This window comes from Dermacentor albipictus, chromosome 1 (assembly GCF_038994185.2).
Source record: "Dermacentor albipictus isolate Rhodes 1998 colony chromosome 1, USDA_Dalb.pri_finalv2, whole genome shotgun sequence".
NCBI classification, from domain to species: domain Eukaryota; kingdom Metazoa; phylum Arthropoda; class Arachnida; order Ixodida; family Ixodidae; genus Dermacentor; species Dermacentor albipictus.
The window spans coordinates 254,212,522-254,231,213 of NC_091821.1; the positions used below are offsets into that span (position 1 = coordinate 254,212,522).

Genomic DNA, 18,692 nt, shown 5'->3' on the forward strand with positions numbered 1-18,692 from the left:
TAAGAAACTATTGATGCTATCAATAGTCAATTTACTGATAGCTTCGCATCACTAGTGGTGGCACCACAATGAAATTACACGCTTTTAGTTTAGCGTACACTATACCATTGCGTACGTTATTATATAGCTGATTGTTACTGCACATGCGCAAAATGCTAAACGACCCATAGCATATAGCGTACACACGCTATTTCTCAGATTTAGAATTAGCGTCTTTGCATGGTTTGCGTAGTTTGTGGGAAATATGACACTGGTCCCGGCTGCTCACTTTGAAATGAATTTGTCATTGCTTTTGTAAAATGTGCTTCGTTCGTAGCAAATGACTGTGTATACAACTTTCGCTTAGTCTCGGGCCGTTTTGACAACAGAGTTTTATGGATAACCTTGTGGAGTTTTCGAGAGCGCTTCTCGTTTAGAATAAGTCCAAGCCTAACGAAAGAAACCTTCCAGATGTCAGCGCCATCTATCAGTAAAGTCGGTAGATAGCCGTGACCACAACATATGGCCTCCAAGATTGGAAGATCTTGCAGACCAACTAAAGCTGCAATAAAAATGCACTGCCTAGCGTACACTGTACTATAGCGTAAAGCGTATGCAAATATAGCGTATGCTATACTATAACTGTCTGTTGCTAAACCAACTCATTTATGTTGAATTCCAATGGCGGAGTCGGAGCAAGTTTTTCTGCTCGTTTCGGAGCAAGTTTGTTCCAATGGCAGAGTTAGGGCGGGAGTAAGGTGTTCCAATGAAAGAGTCGGAGGGGATTCGGAGCGGGAGTCACTCCGTGGAGCAGGAAAAGATGCTCCGTCAAAAGCGGCGGAGTGGACCGGAACTCTGCGTGGCGTATTTCCATTACCACGTTTGTCTGCTGGGAGGCGCCACAGGTCACGACTCGTGAGGAAGCAAAAGCTGCTGCACGCTTGGCGAGATATCCATTCCGCACTTTAAAAAAAAACAAGTGAACGGCGCTGAAGAGACAAGTGACCGGTGCGGCGGTGCTGGGTGCAAACAGCGGAAGGAAATGACAACACGCAAGGTATCCTGGGTAACTCGGTGATAGAACTACCGCTTCCACCTTGCTCAGGCGGCGCAGGTTGTGTTCCACTCGTGAATCTGGAGGCGTTGCTCTGCACCACAGTCGAGTGCTCGCTCGCGGAGTCCGTCGGCTGCTCCGACTCCGCCATTGGAATTCAACATTAGACTTTGACATCTGCTCCACTCTGCATTGTTACTGGTTGAGAAGGACTACACCACATTTCAAAGGAGCCAGGGACTCGCAGAAAGTTTGGAAAATGTTTTTGTGTGAAAATGGCCAAAATGCAAAGAAATACTTCTAAATCTACGATGTCACACTAATGTGCTGGCACTGCAGTTTAAGTTTGGTCTTAGTTTTTTTTTTCTGCTAGTACTAATCATTATTATTCTGCCACAGAAGTGAAACTGGAGCCTTGTAAGAAACCAGTCTAAATTGATTTCATGTTGTTTCTTAGTATATTTCTAATGGATTCATTTTATTCATGTATTGAATAATAAAGCTAAGTGGCTGCCGTCATCTAGCATTTAGCAGCTACTTTGCATGCATGACTGAGAGCCACACCCACCTTTTATTTTTTATCTTCATCTATCGCCTGTTTCTTTATCTTTAGAGCTCTGTCTAGTAATGCTTAAAACCTTGTAGGCTGCATGTCTGTAGCACTCCCAAAATTGAAAAATTGTGTGCATTCTATGCAGCATTGATTTTTGTTTATTAGACTTGACTGAAACAACATGACGGTAGCTTGTGTTGCTTTGTCTGGTTCTATATGCCTGCAGAGAGAAGCATTAAAAAAGACATACGGAGGATTGAGGTGGGAAGACTTGCTATGTTGTGCAGCACCTTTCTTGTAGACTAATTCACAGATAATGTGGCCCTTCCCTGTGAAATGACAATACCTGTGTGAGGGAAAATACGGTGACCATGAGGAATGAATGTTTTCATGCAGGTCGAAAGACTTCAGAGATTTTTTATCCCTTTGCCTGACCAAAGACCCAAATCAAAGGCCAACCTCAGAGGAGCTGCTGAAGGTACGTTCCGCATTACTCCCAGGTTTTTTTTAAAGTTGCCTGAATGCTGTGACTAATTCTCAACATTCTTGGTCTAATGCAGCATCCCTTCGTAACAAAAAGTGTAGATAGGAAGCCTTTGAAGGATCTTATCAGTGAATACAAGGCTGAAGTGGTTGAAGAGGTGACTGAAGAGCACGAGGATGACATTCCTGATGTATGTATCCAGTTTTTTATGCATTTTAATTTGTCTTGTGCATTTGAAATATAGGTCAGTGTTGCTATGCTGTACGTTAGTGGCTCAGTGCACTTCACGAATCTTCAGGCGAGGTTATTGGAAGCATTCACTAGCACAGTGCCCTTAAGTTTTAATGAAATGGAAAAGCCTGTAATGGAACAGAACGTGTTTGTAGGTGGCCTTGTTTTATGTAGTGAAAGTGCAACATTAACCTCTATTTTTAATGTAATAAATGCTCATCGTGAGGTAAATACATGAGTTATTGCTCCATTAAAGAAGTAGGTGTTCAACTTCTGGCCCTCAATTTTGCGATTACAGTGAGCTCTAGTGCACAACTTGCCGATTATGGACATTGAAGAGCATTGGTCCTTTGCCATGTACCTGAACGAGAACTGGAGGTATTAAGGAATGTTGATGCAAACTTCTGTTTTCACAAATAAGAAGATACATTAGCCAAAAAGACTGCCCTATCAACATGGACTCTTCTCTTTTAGTGCCTCCGTAAGAACCACCCGCACTCAAAGAACCAGCACCTCATATAAAGACATTATACAAATCCAAAGAGATTCATGCTGAGCTTGTGACAGTGACGAAATGGTGGCCGCCATCAGCTCGGCGTGAATCTCTTTAGACTTGCGTCCCTTGAAATGCAGAAAGCATATTGGTGCCTCTGCTTCAACCAACTCCCCCAATGGGTGCTGCCTATTTTGTTTTAATGACCTAGCGGTGTTCCACAGTACATGGAATACAGTTTTTATACTTTGTGCACTCATTTTGATGCCTGTCCTATATGCGTGCTCCAAAATTTATGGTAACGATAGTACAAACTTTATCAACGCCCCTCATATATCAACTACAAAACCATAAGCATGCGTTCGTGCTTGTTGTAACTTGCGTGCTGCTGTTGTTAGTGCTTTGTCTTTCGTACCTCATTTCTTGAAGCCCTTGCCTCTTATCTTTTTTAGTACCGGCAGTCATTGAGCATAGAAAATGACACGACAGGGGAGACTATTTCCAATCTTAGTGAGCCCATTGAAGAGTCTAACGGAGAAGCCAAGCCAGCTGAACCAAAAGGCAAGTTTCTTCTATATTTCCTTGATTTTGTGCAGATTCACTGCCTCATTCTTTCTGTGTTAAAAAAAAAAAAAAAACTTTTATTTGTCTCTTTGTGACCTAATCAATAGCACACTGCAAAAATGAACAAAATACAGGTGTTTGCAGCTAATTTGTGCTATAACATGTCCTTCATCAGTCTGGTATAATCCATACAATTCTGCATACTGACACTTGAATGCAGACACATTCCAGAGCAGGGAGCTGTATTCTTCATGAAAAATTATAAGGATACCACCAATTTGAAAATTTCAAGTGTGTTCTTGGTACTATGATTTCTTCTTCAGTACCTTAAGCAAATTTTATGCTAAGTTTGATGTGTTCAATCGCCATTCACAATCTGGACATCCCATGTTAGACCTTTAGATGACTTGCTATGGGGCACATGTAAAGGAGTTCAGTGTAGATTAAAGGGTATTAATGGCTGTCTACAAAAATTTCGTTTGCATTTTTGTTGGTACTTTAAAGGGCCCCTCACCAGGCCTGGCCATTTTGAGCTGACAAGCGCAGAGCATACAATGCGCGCTAACGATTGTGTTTGCAAAGATATACATCGCTGCGCACCGCGGAAAGGTCTGAAACTTCAATCCAAACAGCACCTTCCCTTTCGCTTGCGGCGACCGCGCTCCAAGCCGGACGGTGACGGGCTGGTGTCCTTGCGCCTTCGTAGTCGGGTCCGCAATGTGACATCGCTCGTGGTAACATGCGACTTCGAGAATTATTCAAGGCAGCATCTCAGATGTTGCCTTGAATAATTCTCGAAGTCGCATGTTCTGTTATTTATGTGATCTATTGCTTGAATTGATGAATTGAAGTTTAGAGAAATAATGAAACACACAAACAGAATGTCTGCATGTTTTTTGCTTTACTTCGCACCGAAGCAAAAGAGATGTAGTTTGGCTACGTCTGCTTGTTCCCACGGTCATGCAGTTACATGCATAGGTTTCGAAACTATGCCACTTTCTACCGTGCTCCGGCGCGGGATCATGCTCTGCGATCCGCTTATTCTGCCTCAGTATTCGTGTAGCACTGAATTATACCGCTAATCATGTGCCCTTATGCACAGCGCGCAAAATTGTGCACTGTGCGAAACCAGACAATCACAACAACTCGTGTGCAACGCCGTCAGCACAAATGTGCAGCACCGGGAAAAAAAAGAAGAAAAAAAAACAAGGAGGAAAAAAATGAAGGCAGGGCCCGTGACGTATGCGTCACGCGATCCTCAAGGTCCGGTATGGGAGAATGCAGGGAAGGAATTTTGCTTGTGGAGACTAGATGGGGCGAGTGGAAAGAATGTCTCGCTATGCAGTGGAGCTCGCCTCCTGAAATCACGGGTTCGCGACACTGAAATATTTATATCTTTGCTATTAATGAGCCGATCTGAAAAATTTTTGTAGCAGAACGCGCCCTAGAGGTCACGTAACAACTTTCATTGTATAACCAAAACTTGCTATGGGGCCTGGTGAGGGGCCCTTTAAAAGCATGTACCGCGATGCAGCAATGAAGCCAGATGTTTGCCAGTTCACATCTGAATCATTTTTAATAGCTGCAGAGGTCAAACCTGATGAAGTCTCTAAAGATGAAGTGGTGCCTCCAAAGCCTGTAAGCAAGGAAGGCAGAACTGCACCCAGTCCTCCACCCCAAGCACCTGCTGACAAGGAGTCAGTGTTGGATAAAGTTGAGGTTCCTGAGGCACGATCTAAAACTCCTCCCAAGCTCCCAGAAGAACCTGCTCAAGTTCAGGCGAAACCACCGGTCCCTTCAGAAGAGTGAGTCACTCATTTAGTGAAGCCTAGTTGTGACTGATGTAGTGCGAAAAGATCCATGACGCATGAATAAAGTTGATAGTCTGTTGTAAGCACTGAAAGATGGATCAAACTGAATTCTAATGTTACTAAAATTACTTCAAATCAGAATTCACTTGTGTTAACATACCTCTTAGCGGGAATGGCTGTGCGATGCACTAGAAGCCTAGCAAAGCAGTAGCAGCTCTGCAGTGTACTTTCCTTTTCTTGAACTAGGTCAAAGGCCATAGAAGTGACGCCACCTAAAGCTTTGGACCGGCCGGCCTCCCCAGAGTTGCCAGAGCCTGAGGAGACCCTTCCAGTTCCACAAGCATCAACACCTATTCGGGGTGGTGAAGTGGTGGTTGTATCTAGTGAGTGTCAGGGCTTTGCTTCGTTATTGTTCCTTGCCTTAGCTTACCTCTTACAGTGTTATACTCCTGACACACGGGCGCTCTAAAGTCCTTTAGGTAAGGGGACATCTACTGGAAAGGCGTTCAATCACAGTGACACAAGATAAAGGAGTATCTCCCTTAAGGCAAAGTTCCTTTGTGGGAAAGGAGATCACGCATCTACTTTTCGAGTGGAAAAGGAGTTACTCTCACACACAGCGTGTACAACTCATCAATAGAAGGAAACCTGCCACACAACTACAGTGCCCCATAAGTATTTTTTACCTTGCGAAAATGTTTTAATTTTTATCGGTAATGCGATTTGTCGAACAGTGAAGGTTTACTCTAGCTATACTCTGAAACGCTTGCACCACGTTGCCAGTGCCGCCATGTTGGATTCCGGCAGTGTCATTTCCTGCGTCATCTTTGGTGTGTTAGCATCGTGAAACCATCGTTCGTTGCGCACATAGGCCCACCTGCCACGATAGGCAGCTCAAGGGGACACTGCCGAAGCAGTCAACATGAAGCATGCTCATGAGTGGACGTTTGATGTTTTCCCACTTTCGCCTTGGCTGCGTTTATCTCATCTTCAAGAGATCCAAGAGCGACAAGCGCCGGAACGACCTCAACTCTTGCTTCATCACTAGCGTTTCACTGAATTATGATGCAAATGCGTAGTTCTGTCACGCGATCACAATTGTACAAATAACACATTCAGTAAAACACATTATGCCTGCATGCACGAAGAATAGGACAAAAAGACGTGAAAAGGGACGACAGAAACGTGGCCAGCACCAGAATAAATACAGCATGCACAGCTATTCTAGTACAGTGTAGCATTGCAAAACCAGTTGCTAGACCAATTTAAATTGCTGCTAAGAGCACGAAAACGCGAATAAAATAAACTAATACGTGCATTATAAGCCATCAACAACAAGAAGAAAAATTTTGGGTTATACAGTAGCTAAATGTAATCAAAATATGCAGCTTTTTAAAAATGTTTTCTCTTGCTGCTTTCACAAGCAGCACTATTTTTCTTGTGGCGTTCATCTGAAGAACCACCTAAGGAAGTTAGTACTGTGCCGTGTGTCATCGGCGCAACTCCTTTCTGCCAAGGGTCCTTCAGAGTAACAAAAGGGGGTTTACTGCAAAGGACTTCAGTTTTGCCCGTGTGTCAGGGGTATTAGTCCAACTGCGCCATTTTGCTACAGTTCAACTTGCCTGTGACTTGCTGTGCCCTCCCTAGTGCCACTTGTGCCATAGTGCGCAATTTTACCTGTTTTACATGGCAATGGAATGTTTCTGGCTTGTATTGGTCTGGCAACTAGTGCCAGATGCAGACTCAAGAAATTCGATCCAGTCTGCATTCCATTGGTTGGCTTGCTAGTATTGCATTGCTAACCTTATTTAGCTTTCGTGCACATTCTTAGGCCATAGCGCATTCATTCTGCATTGTTGAAACTCCACCTAAACTGCTGCATTTGTGTGCTTCCTCCTTCCAGTCAGAAAGTTGGAATATAAGCAAACGTTGGTAGTCTCTGTACTACATGCATGCCCAAGTCATTTGTAAACCTTTAAAGCGCCTGCTTCCGATTTTGTTAGTGCCGTGAATTGAGAACTGGGGCGTTGTATAGCGCTTCCATAGGAACACTTTTTTTAATGTACTATTTTATTGCAGGGGTCCATTCAAACTTGCAACAAACACGAGCTACCGTATAGACCCCTGTAAGGCCGCACCCATGTTAGGGCCACACCCCCAACTTGGCAGCCCAAACAATGCAGAAGCATTCGTATTTGGTGCCCTGATGCCGTGCACGCGCTGCATACTTCCGTATGTCGCTTCTAGATGGCGAGAGCCGGACATTGACCTCTGATGCAATGGTCCATCTGGGGATCCAGGGTGTGCACAAGTCAAGGCTGCATCGGCACCATTTTGACCGAAAGGTTTGGTCCCATGTAAGGGCCACACCTCATCAAAATTGGGGGAAAAAGTGCGGCTCTTACACGGGTCTATATGGTATTTTATCAGACTGACACAAGTGGGCCTTGGTTTGATCACACACAATAACGTAGAGCAGGTTCAAAATGGGCAACAGTTTCTAGCAGAAATGAATGCGAGCATGGCTTCTTGCAGATCCAGAGGGTAGGCCCTGCCCCTGAATCCCAATTACTTGTGTAAGTGCTTCAGAGCATTATAAATAAGTTTATTTTACAAGTGGCCCAGAATTCAGCTTGTGTCCATGACAGAACTACAAATGCCACCAAGATCGAATTCATCGAAAATGGGAGGAACGCTGTCTGAAATCTGCATGTGGCGTTAAATCTGTGTGGATCAAGTAGTTTTTTGTACAATCATTCTTTTATAAAATGCTTGCAAACATTATACAGCCAATTTCTGCTGTTTCCCGTGTGTCCCAAAAAACTCTACATTACACTGAGATTATATTTAGTGGCAATAGGTGCATCTTAAGGGTAATGTGTGATGGAACCATAATGTTTGTGGCCTAATTAAGAGTGTAAATATAATTACTGAGCCTTCTTTTGTTTTTCCCCTATTTTTATTGCGTTATGAGGTTCATAGTAGTTTTCCCCAGTGTCCTCTGTAAAATGTGACACCTTGTTTATATTGGTTAAATGAAGGGGCATGATATGGGTAACATGTAGGCAAATTTCAAAGCATGTGGTTTAATTACTGCCTTGGAAGTAAATTATCAGGGTGTCTACTAACCGGGAAAACCGGAAATTCTCAGGGATTTTGAATAGTCTGAAAATACCCAGGGGAAACTCAGGGAATTTGTGCTTCTATCAGGAAAAATTAGCTGTAATTTTATTGAAAGGTAATGAAAGTCTCGGTAGTGCTGGCTCGAGTAACGGAGGGATTGTAACGAATCGTATTTTGATGCCGTGTCGTCCGCTGGAGGAGTTTCTAGTGTGCAATCAACGACAGACTTTCCTGATGCCCAATAATTCGGACAGCTTCGCGGTGCCACCACGTACCCTATAGAGTCAGTGTATAAGAACGTCTGAAATTTCGGACGCAAGAAGACTTTGCTGTCCGGCTTTTTGAACTTTTTGCCGTGATCACAGGTCCGAAACGGCATTAATGAAAGCCACTATTGCCGCCGTTTTGATTACCTCGCCACCTGGAACCGGCGCTCTCGAACACAGATCCGCTGGCAGCCGTAGCCACTACCGCGGCAAAGGCTAGGCCGGTGCTTCGACGTTTACTATTAAGCTTCTTGCCGTTCAGCGCCATGTTTTTCATTGAAAGAATTTGCCGCTGTCAGCAACAGCACCGACTCCCCCGTTTGTGGTCCTCGTGATTGGCTTCAAAGCTCGGGAAAGCACGGTGCGTTGCAGAATGCCATGTCCTGAAAGTCAGCTTCGCCTCAATGCAACAGTGTAGCATTTATTTCTAAAATACTTAAATAGCATGATTACTAGAGAGTGACAGCATCAGGCAACAAGGTGTCAGTCTGTCTTGACATAAAACAAGGTTCTGTGTCAGTCAGGGAATTTTGCAAAGCCACTCGGGGAAAACCTGGAAAACTCGGGGAATTCGGAAATGTAAACTTGGTAGACACCCTGATAATGTACGCAAGTCATTTTGTTATGAACAGTGCAGAATTTAACTCAGTACCTTGGTATAACTTTGAATCCATCAACATCAAATTTATTTATAAAGTATGGGAACATTATGGCTGATTTGCTCACTAAGTACTAACGGGTGAGTGTGTCTGTAAAAAAATTCTGAAAGAAAGTGCGCGAAAGCATTATGTGCGGGCAAGGTTTCAAACCTGCGAATTATATGCAGGACAATGTTTTAAACTATAGTTTAATTTCAGGGAACTGAAATTCTTAATGCAACTGTTTGAAGGAAACAGCTTCACTAGCAGTTGGGCTTTGATTCTGCAAGGTTGCACCAGTCTACTGTCTTACACCTAGCTGCGTAGTTTTGATCTCGATAGTATATAAAAGTTACCGTGGCATTATTTACTAGGAAGACACTCAGTTAGCTGCTGCTCTCAGACTATTAACCTAGTGTATTTGTTTACTGTTGAGCAGCATTTACTCATTGCACAATAGTATGAAGCTGCACCAAATGGCTACACACTTACTGTTGTACTGTTCCAAGTGATCCAAAATGCCAATTTTTCTACTCCAAAGCTCTTCCAAAGCATATTTTTTTTCTCCAAAAATTGTCTGAATCCTAAACTGACTGGACAACTACTGCCCTTAGGACTTTGCCTTAAGCATTGCTGTACTTGTGCATTATTTGTGTGATTCATTCGTTCATGTACTTTACCCAGGCTTATCCATGATAGATGACTCCAGCTCCCACCTGAAGGACACTTGTGAAATTGGAACTTCTGAAGTAGATAAAGCAGAACTGTAAGTATTGCAGTACTTTTCATTGTGAAATTGATTACAGTGTAGACTGCTTACAGCATAAGTTGCGGGAGTTGTAAAAAAACCGCGCTATAAGCGGTACCGCGTTATAACCAAAGCATGCTTTTTTCGGCTTTTGCCTATGCCAAACGGACCACCCACCTTTCAAACACAATTTGTTACATATTTCACTCACGCACACATGCAACACAATCTCAACACAGCAAAGAAACCAAGTTCTCCTGACAAATGCGGCATCAGCGGAAGAAGGCTGTTATTTTCGTCTGGAGATTTTTTTTTAACAGCGCTTCAAACAATTTCGTCCTCTACAAGGCTTAAGCACTGAAGTGCTTTCTCACTCAAACTGTTCTTCGTGCAGTACATCTTCACTTTGTTGAGGTATTCCAAAGCGTCTGCACAGAACATCTGGGCCTGGCGTTAGGTTGACATCGTCATCCGACTCGTCTTCGGTTGCAGGTTCCGCGCCACCACGCACCACTGCGACGATGGCGGCATCCATGCTCGCTTTCTCGCAGACAGGAAGCTCCGACTCACCGCCATTGACGTATTCTTGGAAGGTGTCTGTGAAGGAAACAAACTTGCTTTCAATGAGGCTGGACCACACGTCGTCGGTGTTGACCGTCTCATCGGCAATATTGTCGCTTGGCTCATCGGCGTCAAGAGCCTCTTCATTGTGCACGAAGCCTGCTTTGTTGAAGCACTTGCTTATTGTAGTGGCTTTTACCTGCCACCACGAAGTAGCAACCATATCAATCACACCCCTTAAATTCACTTTAAGAGGCTGCTGCTGCATGCTCAGCAAAACTCTTTCGCAGGTGCATTTTTGTAAAGTGCTTTTACGGTTGCGATGACACCCTGGCCAAGCGGCTGACATTTTGCAGTCTTTTTGGCAGGCAGAAGCTTTAACTTGACTGCAGTCAACTTTGGCTTGATGTTGTAGGCTGTGCAGTTGTAGCGAATGAGCACGACCTGTCGCTTCTCTGCCACTATGTTTTCATTGAACTTGCAAAGCCAGCTTGTGAACATGTCTTGTGTCATCTACGCCTTTTTGTTGGATTTGTATGTCACTGGCAGGCACTCTCACTTTTTAAAGCAACGTGGCCTCACTGATTTTCCTTTGACGAACAGGCGGTGCTTGTCGCTTCCATGCATGTTAGCGCCGAAGAACACAGTTATGCGCTTTTTTGAGGCTTTGCAGCCAGAGCAGGCTTCACCTCTCAGCGCAAGAGTGCGGTTGCACAGAAGGTTATAAAATATGCCAGCTTCGACGGCATTGTATACATCTCTATCCGTATACGTGGACAGCATGGTTTCCAAATTTAAACGAAGCCAGACTTCGATGGACTCATCGTTGACATCACTGCTTTCACCGCAAACCACTTTGCAGCTGATGCCATGGCGATCCTTGAATCGCTGGATCCATCCTTTAAGTAGGTTGAAGTCGTCGTGGCCTAAAAGAGCACCAAGGGACTTGGCTTTTTGTTGGAGCATGGGGCCACTCACTGGTATGCTGTGAGCCCTAACTTCACGGAAGCATATGAAGAGCGCTGCGTCCACGTCTTCGTACTTCAACGCACGTATTCTCTTTCGTGACATGGAAGATGAAACTTGCTGCAGTTGCTGCCACAGTTTGTCCTCGTTCTTGTATATGGTTGACACGGTTGTGCCGGAAATGCCATATTTGGCCGCCACCAACACCTTCTTCAGCCCACTTTCTATGTCTTTTATAACGCATTCCTTCGTCTCCAGCAGTAAGGCATGCCTCTTTCTCACACCGCTTGGAGACGACGCTGCCGCCGTGGTGACAAAAGCCCAACAACACACGTGCACAGAGGACAACTACGACACAAGATCACGACGTGCACAGACCAAATGCAACAGAGACTGAAAAATAAAAAAGCAGTGCGCTGTCGCTGCTATCACTTCTACCCCGCACTCCGTCCAGTGCGCACCCTGATTAGACGCTGCTATAGTGACAAAAACATTCGCCCTCTTTCCTCTAAAGTCTCCCGCCCTTCTCCTCCTTTTTGTTTTGCTTTTTGCTGCAGGTCTCCACGCTTGCGCACATGCTCCCTTTTCGCGTTTGCGCGGCTGGCAACCGTGCGGCCATGTGGGCCGTGCTCAATGCCTCTGAGAAAAGACCGTGCTCCAGCGCTTGTCCTTGTCTGTCTTCCTTGTGTTTGTGGTTTTATTTGCGCTAAGCTACTACTTCAAATATGGACGACCAACTAGCCCAACTGTCAACTCTTCTAGAATTCATTTCTCGTACACTGGGCAACTCCTTTTCTGTGTATCCTCTGCAATCCTCTGTCACCGAAGTTCTATGGCGCTTGTCCTTGTCTGTCTTCCTTGTGTTTGTGGTTTTATTTGCGCTAAGCTACTACTTCAAATATGGACGACCAACTAGCCCAACTGTCAACTCTTCTAGAATCCATGCGCCGATTTCATGGTCGCGCGCTTAAACGAACCGCGTTATAACCTGCATTCTGCTTCGCGCACCTACGCAATAAATGGTCTGCCTATACATCGAGTTCTATGGGAGATATATCGGTGGTCAAAAAACCATGCTATAACCGGTCCTGCGTTAAAGGCGGTTACGTTATAAGGGGTCTGCCCTGTACTTGCATTGTGTGCATGTTAATACCTTTGTTACACAGTCACCAAAAAAAAAAACAAGTCAATGCTGTAAGTTTTGATACTGTTCACAGGCTTCTGCATGGACAAACTAAAAAAATAACTTTGTTTGGATGGCAGACACTTATCCAATATGCTTGCCACTATTTATTCACCCACGAAATGCACACTCTTGACATCTGAAAGCAGCATACTTATTTTCAGCTATGCTAGTATCTCTGCAGGCAAGCTCATTGGCCTTTCCATGGTGGGCACTCTGAAGCACTCCAAAAATATATAAAGTAGTATACTTTTGCAATTGGATGCATTAACATCAACTGTGCTGGCAACACTGGTGCAAGCCCCTGCGAGAGTATACAGTTCTGAGTGTTCCTGTTTATCCTGGACTGTGTCAGCTGACCTCTGGGGAGTTGCACACTTTCACTAAAAACTGCATATTCTTAAAAGTACTGACGCAAAATATATTTTTTTATTTCTCTCATTCTTTAGTGGGCAGCTTTCAGGCCAGTCAGTAGTTGTGGTTTAAAATCTCAGCTCCTCGAGAGCATAACAAATAATTGTTAGCATCATTTTAGCCAGTTCTAAAGCCTCGCCAGTGCAACCTGGCTTTGGATGGCAAGAGGTTAATCAAGGAAACTGGAGATGGTGGCTATGTGGTACCACATAAACTACTGACACATGTGCCCAAACTATAACCATGCTGACAATAGCTCAGGTAATGGATCTTTTCAGAAAAAGGCAGCGCCGCGCTTTCCTCTGGTGGCCTCTTTTGGGGAGAGGGTGCGCCGAGCAGCTCCCGTCAATGTGAATGCGAAGACGTCGTGCAAATTCCCCCCCCCCCCCCTCACAATGTTTTCACTTAGCTTTTCTGGTTGTCAGTTGTGAGCTGTTAGTGTGCATATTGCGGAACTTTCAGCAAGCATTTTACAATTACGTTACTCCCTTAAGCATGCCACACAAAAAGAGGAAAGGTGGCAGGCAAATGTGCTATGTAGCCGGTACAATGTTCAATAGGCAACAACAACAATAACCGAAGCTTAACCAAAGATATGTCATGGCAAGAGAATTATATAGCTTCACCACATAACTGTTGTGTAATGAGGTGAAGCATCCATGCTGCATTGTTATGAAAAGGGAGAATCGCGAACAGCCGATATTGCACGCAAACGCCCCCACATGCTCTGGCAACCCCAGTCCACCGACCACACCTGAGATCCTGCTTCATCTGCTTGATCATAATCTCAGGTGCTCGTCTGAGGCTTTCGCTCGCTAGTATTATTTTTATTTTCACATGCTAAATGATCTCACAACAATACATCTTTATATTGCGATCTAGATTATATCAGCCATTATGGAACACGTAGAATCATATAAAAGCGATCTTGCATTTACCACAGCTCCATTCTTGCTAAAATTTTGTAGAAAGATCACATTTTATAGGCTGGATCGTTAATTTTAACACTTGGCATTGTTACTTGCCTAGTTTGTCAAGAACTGTGAATGTGTCCTCTTCTGCACCTCTCAGATGTACCCCCAAGCAATTAAAGTAAACAAATCTCGAAGGCCATGCTTGCTGTATTGCAGAAGTGACATAGCCAGCATGTTTTAGACTTCATTTAGACATATATAATACTTGCTATGATTACTTGCCTGGGTTTGTCAAGAGAAAAACTGAAAATTTGCCTTTGTCTGTGCTCCTCATAGTTAATATCTGAAACATGCCTGTAATGTCACTTCCACCATCTGTAGTGTGGCAGAAAATGGCCTTCGAGATTTGCATCCCATAATTGCTTGGGGGTGCAACCGTGAGGTGCAGACAAACACAAATTTGCAGTTCTTTCTTGAAAAAAATAGAGAAAGAACTAGAGAACTAGGTACGCCCTAGAAAAGCATCAGTAAAGAATTAGGCTTGACTGGCTTTGAATGCAAAAAAATGCAGAATGTAGGATGATGAAGTGGATTTGGCAGTGTGCAGCCAGCTTTTGGCAACACACGGTGCACGAGCAAGCAGTTTGTGATACCTTGTTACCACCACTTCTGGTCTCTGTGATGTATCGACTCGCTTCATATCCAAAGCCATGTTGCACCTGGCACATGTCCTAGACTAGCTGCACTAATGAAGGGTGGTGTAATTATTTATTGTGCTCTCATGGAATTGAGGCTTCAGACCATAATTATGGAGTCGACAGCTACATTAAAAAAAACAAAGTACAAGAGAGAAGATTTTTGTGTCTGTACTGTCTGTGCAACCGGCGAACTTATGTTTAACTTGAGGCAAAGTGTACAAAAGCACGACAACAGAAGGGAACGAAGACACGATGCTTTGTCTTCGTTCCCTTCTGTCGTCTTCATGCTTTTTTTTTTTTTCGCTTTGCCTCAAGTTATGCAGTACCGACTAGCCCACCAGTATGTTTTCTTGAACTTCTGTTGCATAGGCTGACTGTCTTGTTTTTCTTTTGTATTGCTATTACTTTCTTGTTGCATGATAGTGTGATCTGCTCACTTTCAGTTCCCCAAAAGCCCCTGTGGAGCACGAAGTGACTTTTTCTTCAAAGCATACCATATTGGAGGTTGGTGAGGCAGGGCACTGGAAGCAGCAGCCTGGTGAAGTGGACCGCAGCCATGTGTCTGTGATCAGCGTGGGTGACCATGAGGTGGTGAAGGACTCGTCTCTGGTCGTGAGCCCCCACGAGGGCCCAGCATCGCCTCGTCTGGTGCTGCGGCAGTCAACAGCAGGGCCTCGCGAAGGCTCTCCTGAGAAGCGAAACTCGTTCCCTCGCATGCATGAAGGTGCACAGCCACGGCCACCACTTGTCAACGGAGGCTCACACGAGGCATTGTCTCCAGAGCGACCCAAGGTCCGGGTGAATGTCAAGCTGCAACAGGGCTCAGCATCACCACCCCGTGTGGAAAAGACGCCTCGGCGGCCTCCTACCTCAGCAACAGATGCGCCAGTTGAGCGACGCCGCAAGGAGGTCTCAGACACAGAAAGTGTGTCAACCTTGGACAGTGTAGGCAGCCGCACAAGTGGCAGTGACAAGGAAAACCGCAAGGAGGACTGGGAGGCCACCAAGGAAAAGGTGGGCGCTACACAGTGTTAAAGGGCAACTCCCACATTTTTTAACCATATTTAACCATTAACCATTTTAACCATTCAACCATGCTAACCGCACGCTTGGTTACCTTCGTCGCAATTTCTCCATGGCCCCCGCTAACTTAAAGCTACTTCTGTACAAAGCACAAATACGTCCTAAACTTGAATATGTCTCTTCTGTCTGGCACCCTGGCCTAAATTACGTAACAAATGCAATAGAATCTATACAAAATCGTAGCGCACATTTCAATTTTGCTAGCTATTCTCGGACATCAAGCGTAACATCTATGAAGACTACTTTAAACCTTCCTCTCCTCTCATTCTGTCGGAAGTTAGCGCACACTTATCACTGCTGCACAAAATTTATTACTACAATCCGAAATTAAAAAGTGAACTTTTCGCTGAACCTGCATACATATCATCTCGTACTAACCATCACCATAAATTGCGCGTTCCACATTGTCGCACGAACCTATCTTTTTAGTCATTCATTCCTAAAACTACCAATGAATGGAATCATCTGCCGGCCTCAATTGTTAACACAACTGATACATCTGCTTTTAGAACTACTATTGAAAAATACTTTTGTTAATCTGCATTTTAAAATTTTTTTTATTATTATAACCTGTCATCTGTACATGTTCTGTATTTCGTTTCACTCCCTTCTGTAACGCCTTCGGGCCTTGAAGGTACAATAAATAAATATATAAAATAAGTAAATATTAGGATATTGTTATTTTCAAATCACATCGACAGTCCTGTCACCGGTAGGGTGGTTCATTTTGCTTAGAAATTCATCAATAATATTAAATAACCAATAAACAAGATACCGCAACCGAAACAGGTAGCTGCTTCATGTGTAGTCACGATGAGTCGATGACGTCAGGTCCTACGGTACCCTAATGTAAACAGGCAGAATGTGTGCTAAACATGCAACAGAACGCATGCTAAACATACAGTACACGTGGCGCTAACGCCAAACAAGCGAAGCTGATGATGTCTCCTGACGACACAGGGAGCTTTTACAGATTTTCCGGACTAGACTGCGGTGATTTCAGTGAGGGTGGCGGTGTAGTCTCTGATGTCACAAACACAGGGTGGCCAGTCAAAAGTCATGAGTTGGGAACGCAACCAATCTTTAAAATTCATTTGGAAGAGAACTAAATAACTTGTAGCCATATTGTTTGACACAGATAATAAGAGTGCAAAAGAGAACCTATATTAAAAATTTTATTAATATCAGTGGGAATCAAAAAATTGGCAGAGTTACCCTTTAAGCGTTTTGACGTTATCTTTATTTTTGGACCTAATTTGATAAAAATTGGCATGCTTGTTTAGTTTCTTATTCTAAAAATTAAATTATTTTTCTATAATTTATTATTTCATTATAATCTTTAAAATGTGCCCTTTGTTTGTAGAACAATGGATAAATAACCACCACAAATATAAAAATGACACATGTATCAATACTAAAAAGCGTAAGACATGCAATGATGAAAGCACTTCTTTGATGGGTCATAATTTCTTGGTTTATAGCACACGGAACTCCAGTGTTTTTAACATGGCCAAGCAGTCGTCACACAAGACAAATTTTAATAACTTCAGAAATTTGTTTTTTAAATCTGCTCCCATGTGTGCTCCAACGTCTAGCTTCATGCTGCAAAAATAATTATTCTATCTCTAATAGGTACTTAGGTACCTATCAAGTGAAAGGTCTGCTGGGTGTGCAGAATTAGTATCTTTAATGTTCAGGAAAAGAAGAAAACAAACAAACCACTTACCCTATACTTTGAAAGTCAATACATGTATATTATGGCTGAATGATCAGCATACGAGACAAATAACTTGGCAAGGAAATAAAATGATAGATGGGGATTCTGAAAATTCAATTTTACAAAACTATGTGTGCTTTTGTGTGTGTCATTTGTTGGCCTAAAGACCCCTGCACATTGACCTCTTGAGCTTAATTTCCACATGAATTAAGTACAGTCTACACTCGTTAAAATGGACCTGCATACAACAGACTTCCGAATATAATGGATCATAATTAACCCTTTCAGGGTCAATGACGTAAATATACGGCACTGCGAACGAACTCCAAAATGGTTGATGCCATATAATTACGGCACCGTCTGTATATTTAAAAAGCGTGCCAATTTCCTAACTTTTTCTTTTCTGTCATGTGCTGACACTATGTGGGAATACAGGGCATTTTTTTCGCGTGCCTCCCTCTCTCACTTTTCGTTGCACGGTTTGTTTTAGCGCTAGTTTGCTCCCGCGCATCTATATACTACCGTTCGCGCATTGGCGTGCCTGTGGGCGGGAGGCGGCTTGGGTTTTGTTCCGTGAGCGGTTTCAGCTTCTTGCGCTTGCACAACTGGTGGCTATCTCGTTACTAATTGCTCAAAGGGCAACCGCTTTTTTCTTGCTCGTTTAGTGCTCACAGGGGTGCGCATAGGAAGGATGCTGCCGTGCATGCATTTCCGTTGCTTTTCTTTCTTTTTTTTTTCTTCCTTTTTTTTTTAAATAAAGGCTTGCGAAAACTAATTGCCTCTGGTTGGCAAGAAAATGAAGATTACCGGAAGTTTGTCACACGTTTTGCTTTTTTGACGGGCACACAACCACACAGTTTTCTTGAGTGCGCGCACCTACTGTACACAGTTCGATTACGCTATGGATGTACATATTAGTGTAAGAGCAGGAACATTTGAGTCTTGCGAAATATTCTCGTGTGCGCATTTTCAAAGCTTTGAACTATAACAATGCATAAAATGTTCAGTCCTTATAGGTTTATTTCTTTTTTTATTGTTATTCATGAATGAAGAGCACATATATACCAATGCAAAATATTTTTTTCTCACTTTACAGTCACCTTAGAAAAATTAGGGTAAATTTTGTTCGAAATAACTTCCTACGGAGAATTGGAACCTGCAATAAAAAAAAAATCGACCCTGAGCAGTCGCATCTGGCGAGAAAAAATCAAC

General features: G+C 43.5%; 1 protein-coding gene across 1 annotated transcript in view; it reads left to right on the plus strand.

The window, feature by feature from the left end:
* Nucleotides 1-18,692, plus strand: part of Slik (Sterile20-like kinase) — a 114,259-nt gene that overhangs the window by 17,112 nt on the left and 78,455 nt on the right. The window contains exons 6-12 of the mRNA XM_065431175.2: nucleotides 1,983-2,064; nucleotides 2,147-2,260; nucleotides 3,247-3,355; nucleotides 4,941-5,163; nucleotides 5,416-5,552; nucleotides 9,881-9,962; nucleotides 15,124-15,694. Coding sequence (XP_065287247.1) covers nucleotides 1,983-2,064; nucleotides 2,147-2,260; nucleotides 3,247-3,355; nucleotides 4,941-5,163; nucleotides 5,416-5,552; nucleotides 9,881-9,962; nucleotides 15,124-15,694 — 1,318 coding nt within the window. The remainder of the gene's footprint in view (nucleotides 1-1,982; nucleotides 2,065-2,146; nucleotides 2,261-3,246; nucleotides 3,356-4,940; nucleotides 5,164-5,415; nucleotides 5,553-9,880; nucleotides 9,963-15,123; nucleotides 15,695-18,692) is intronic.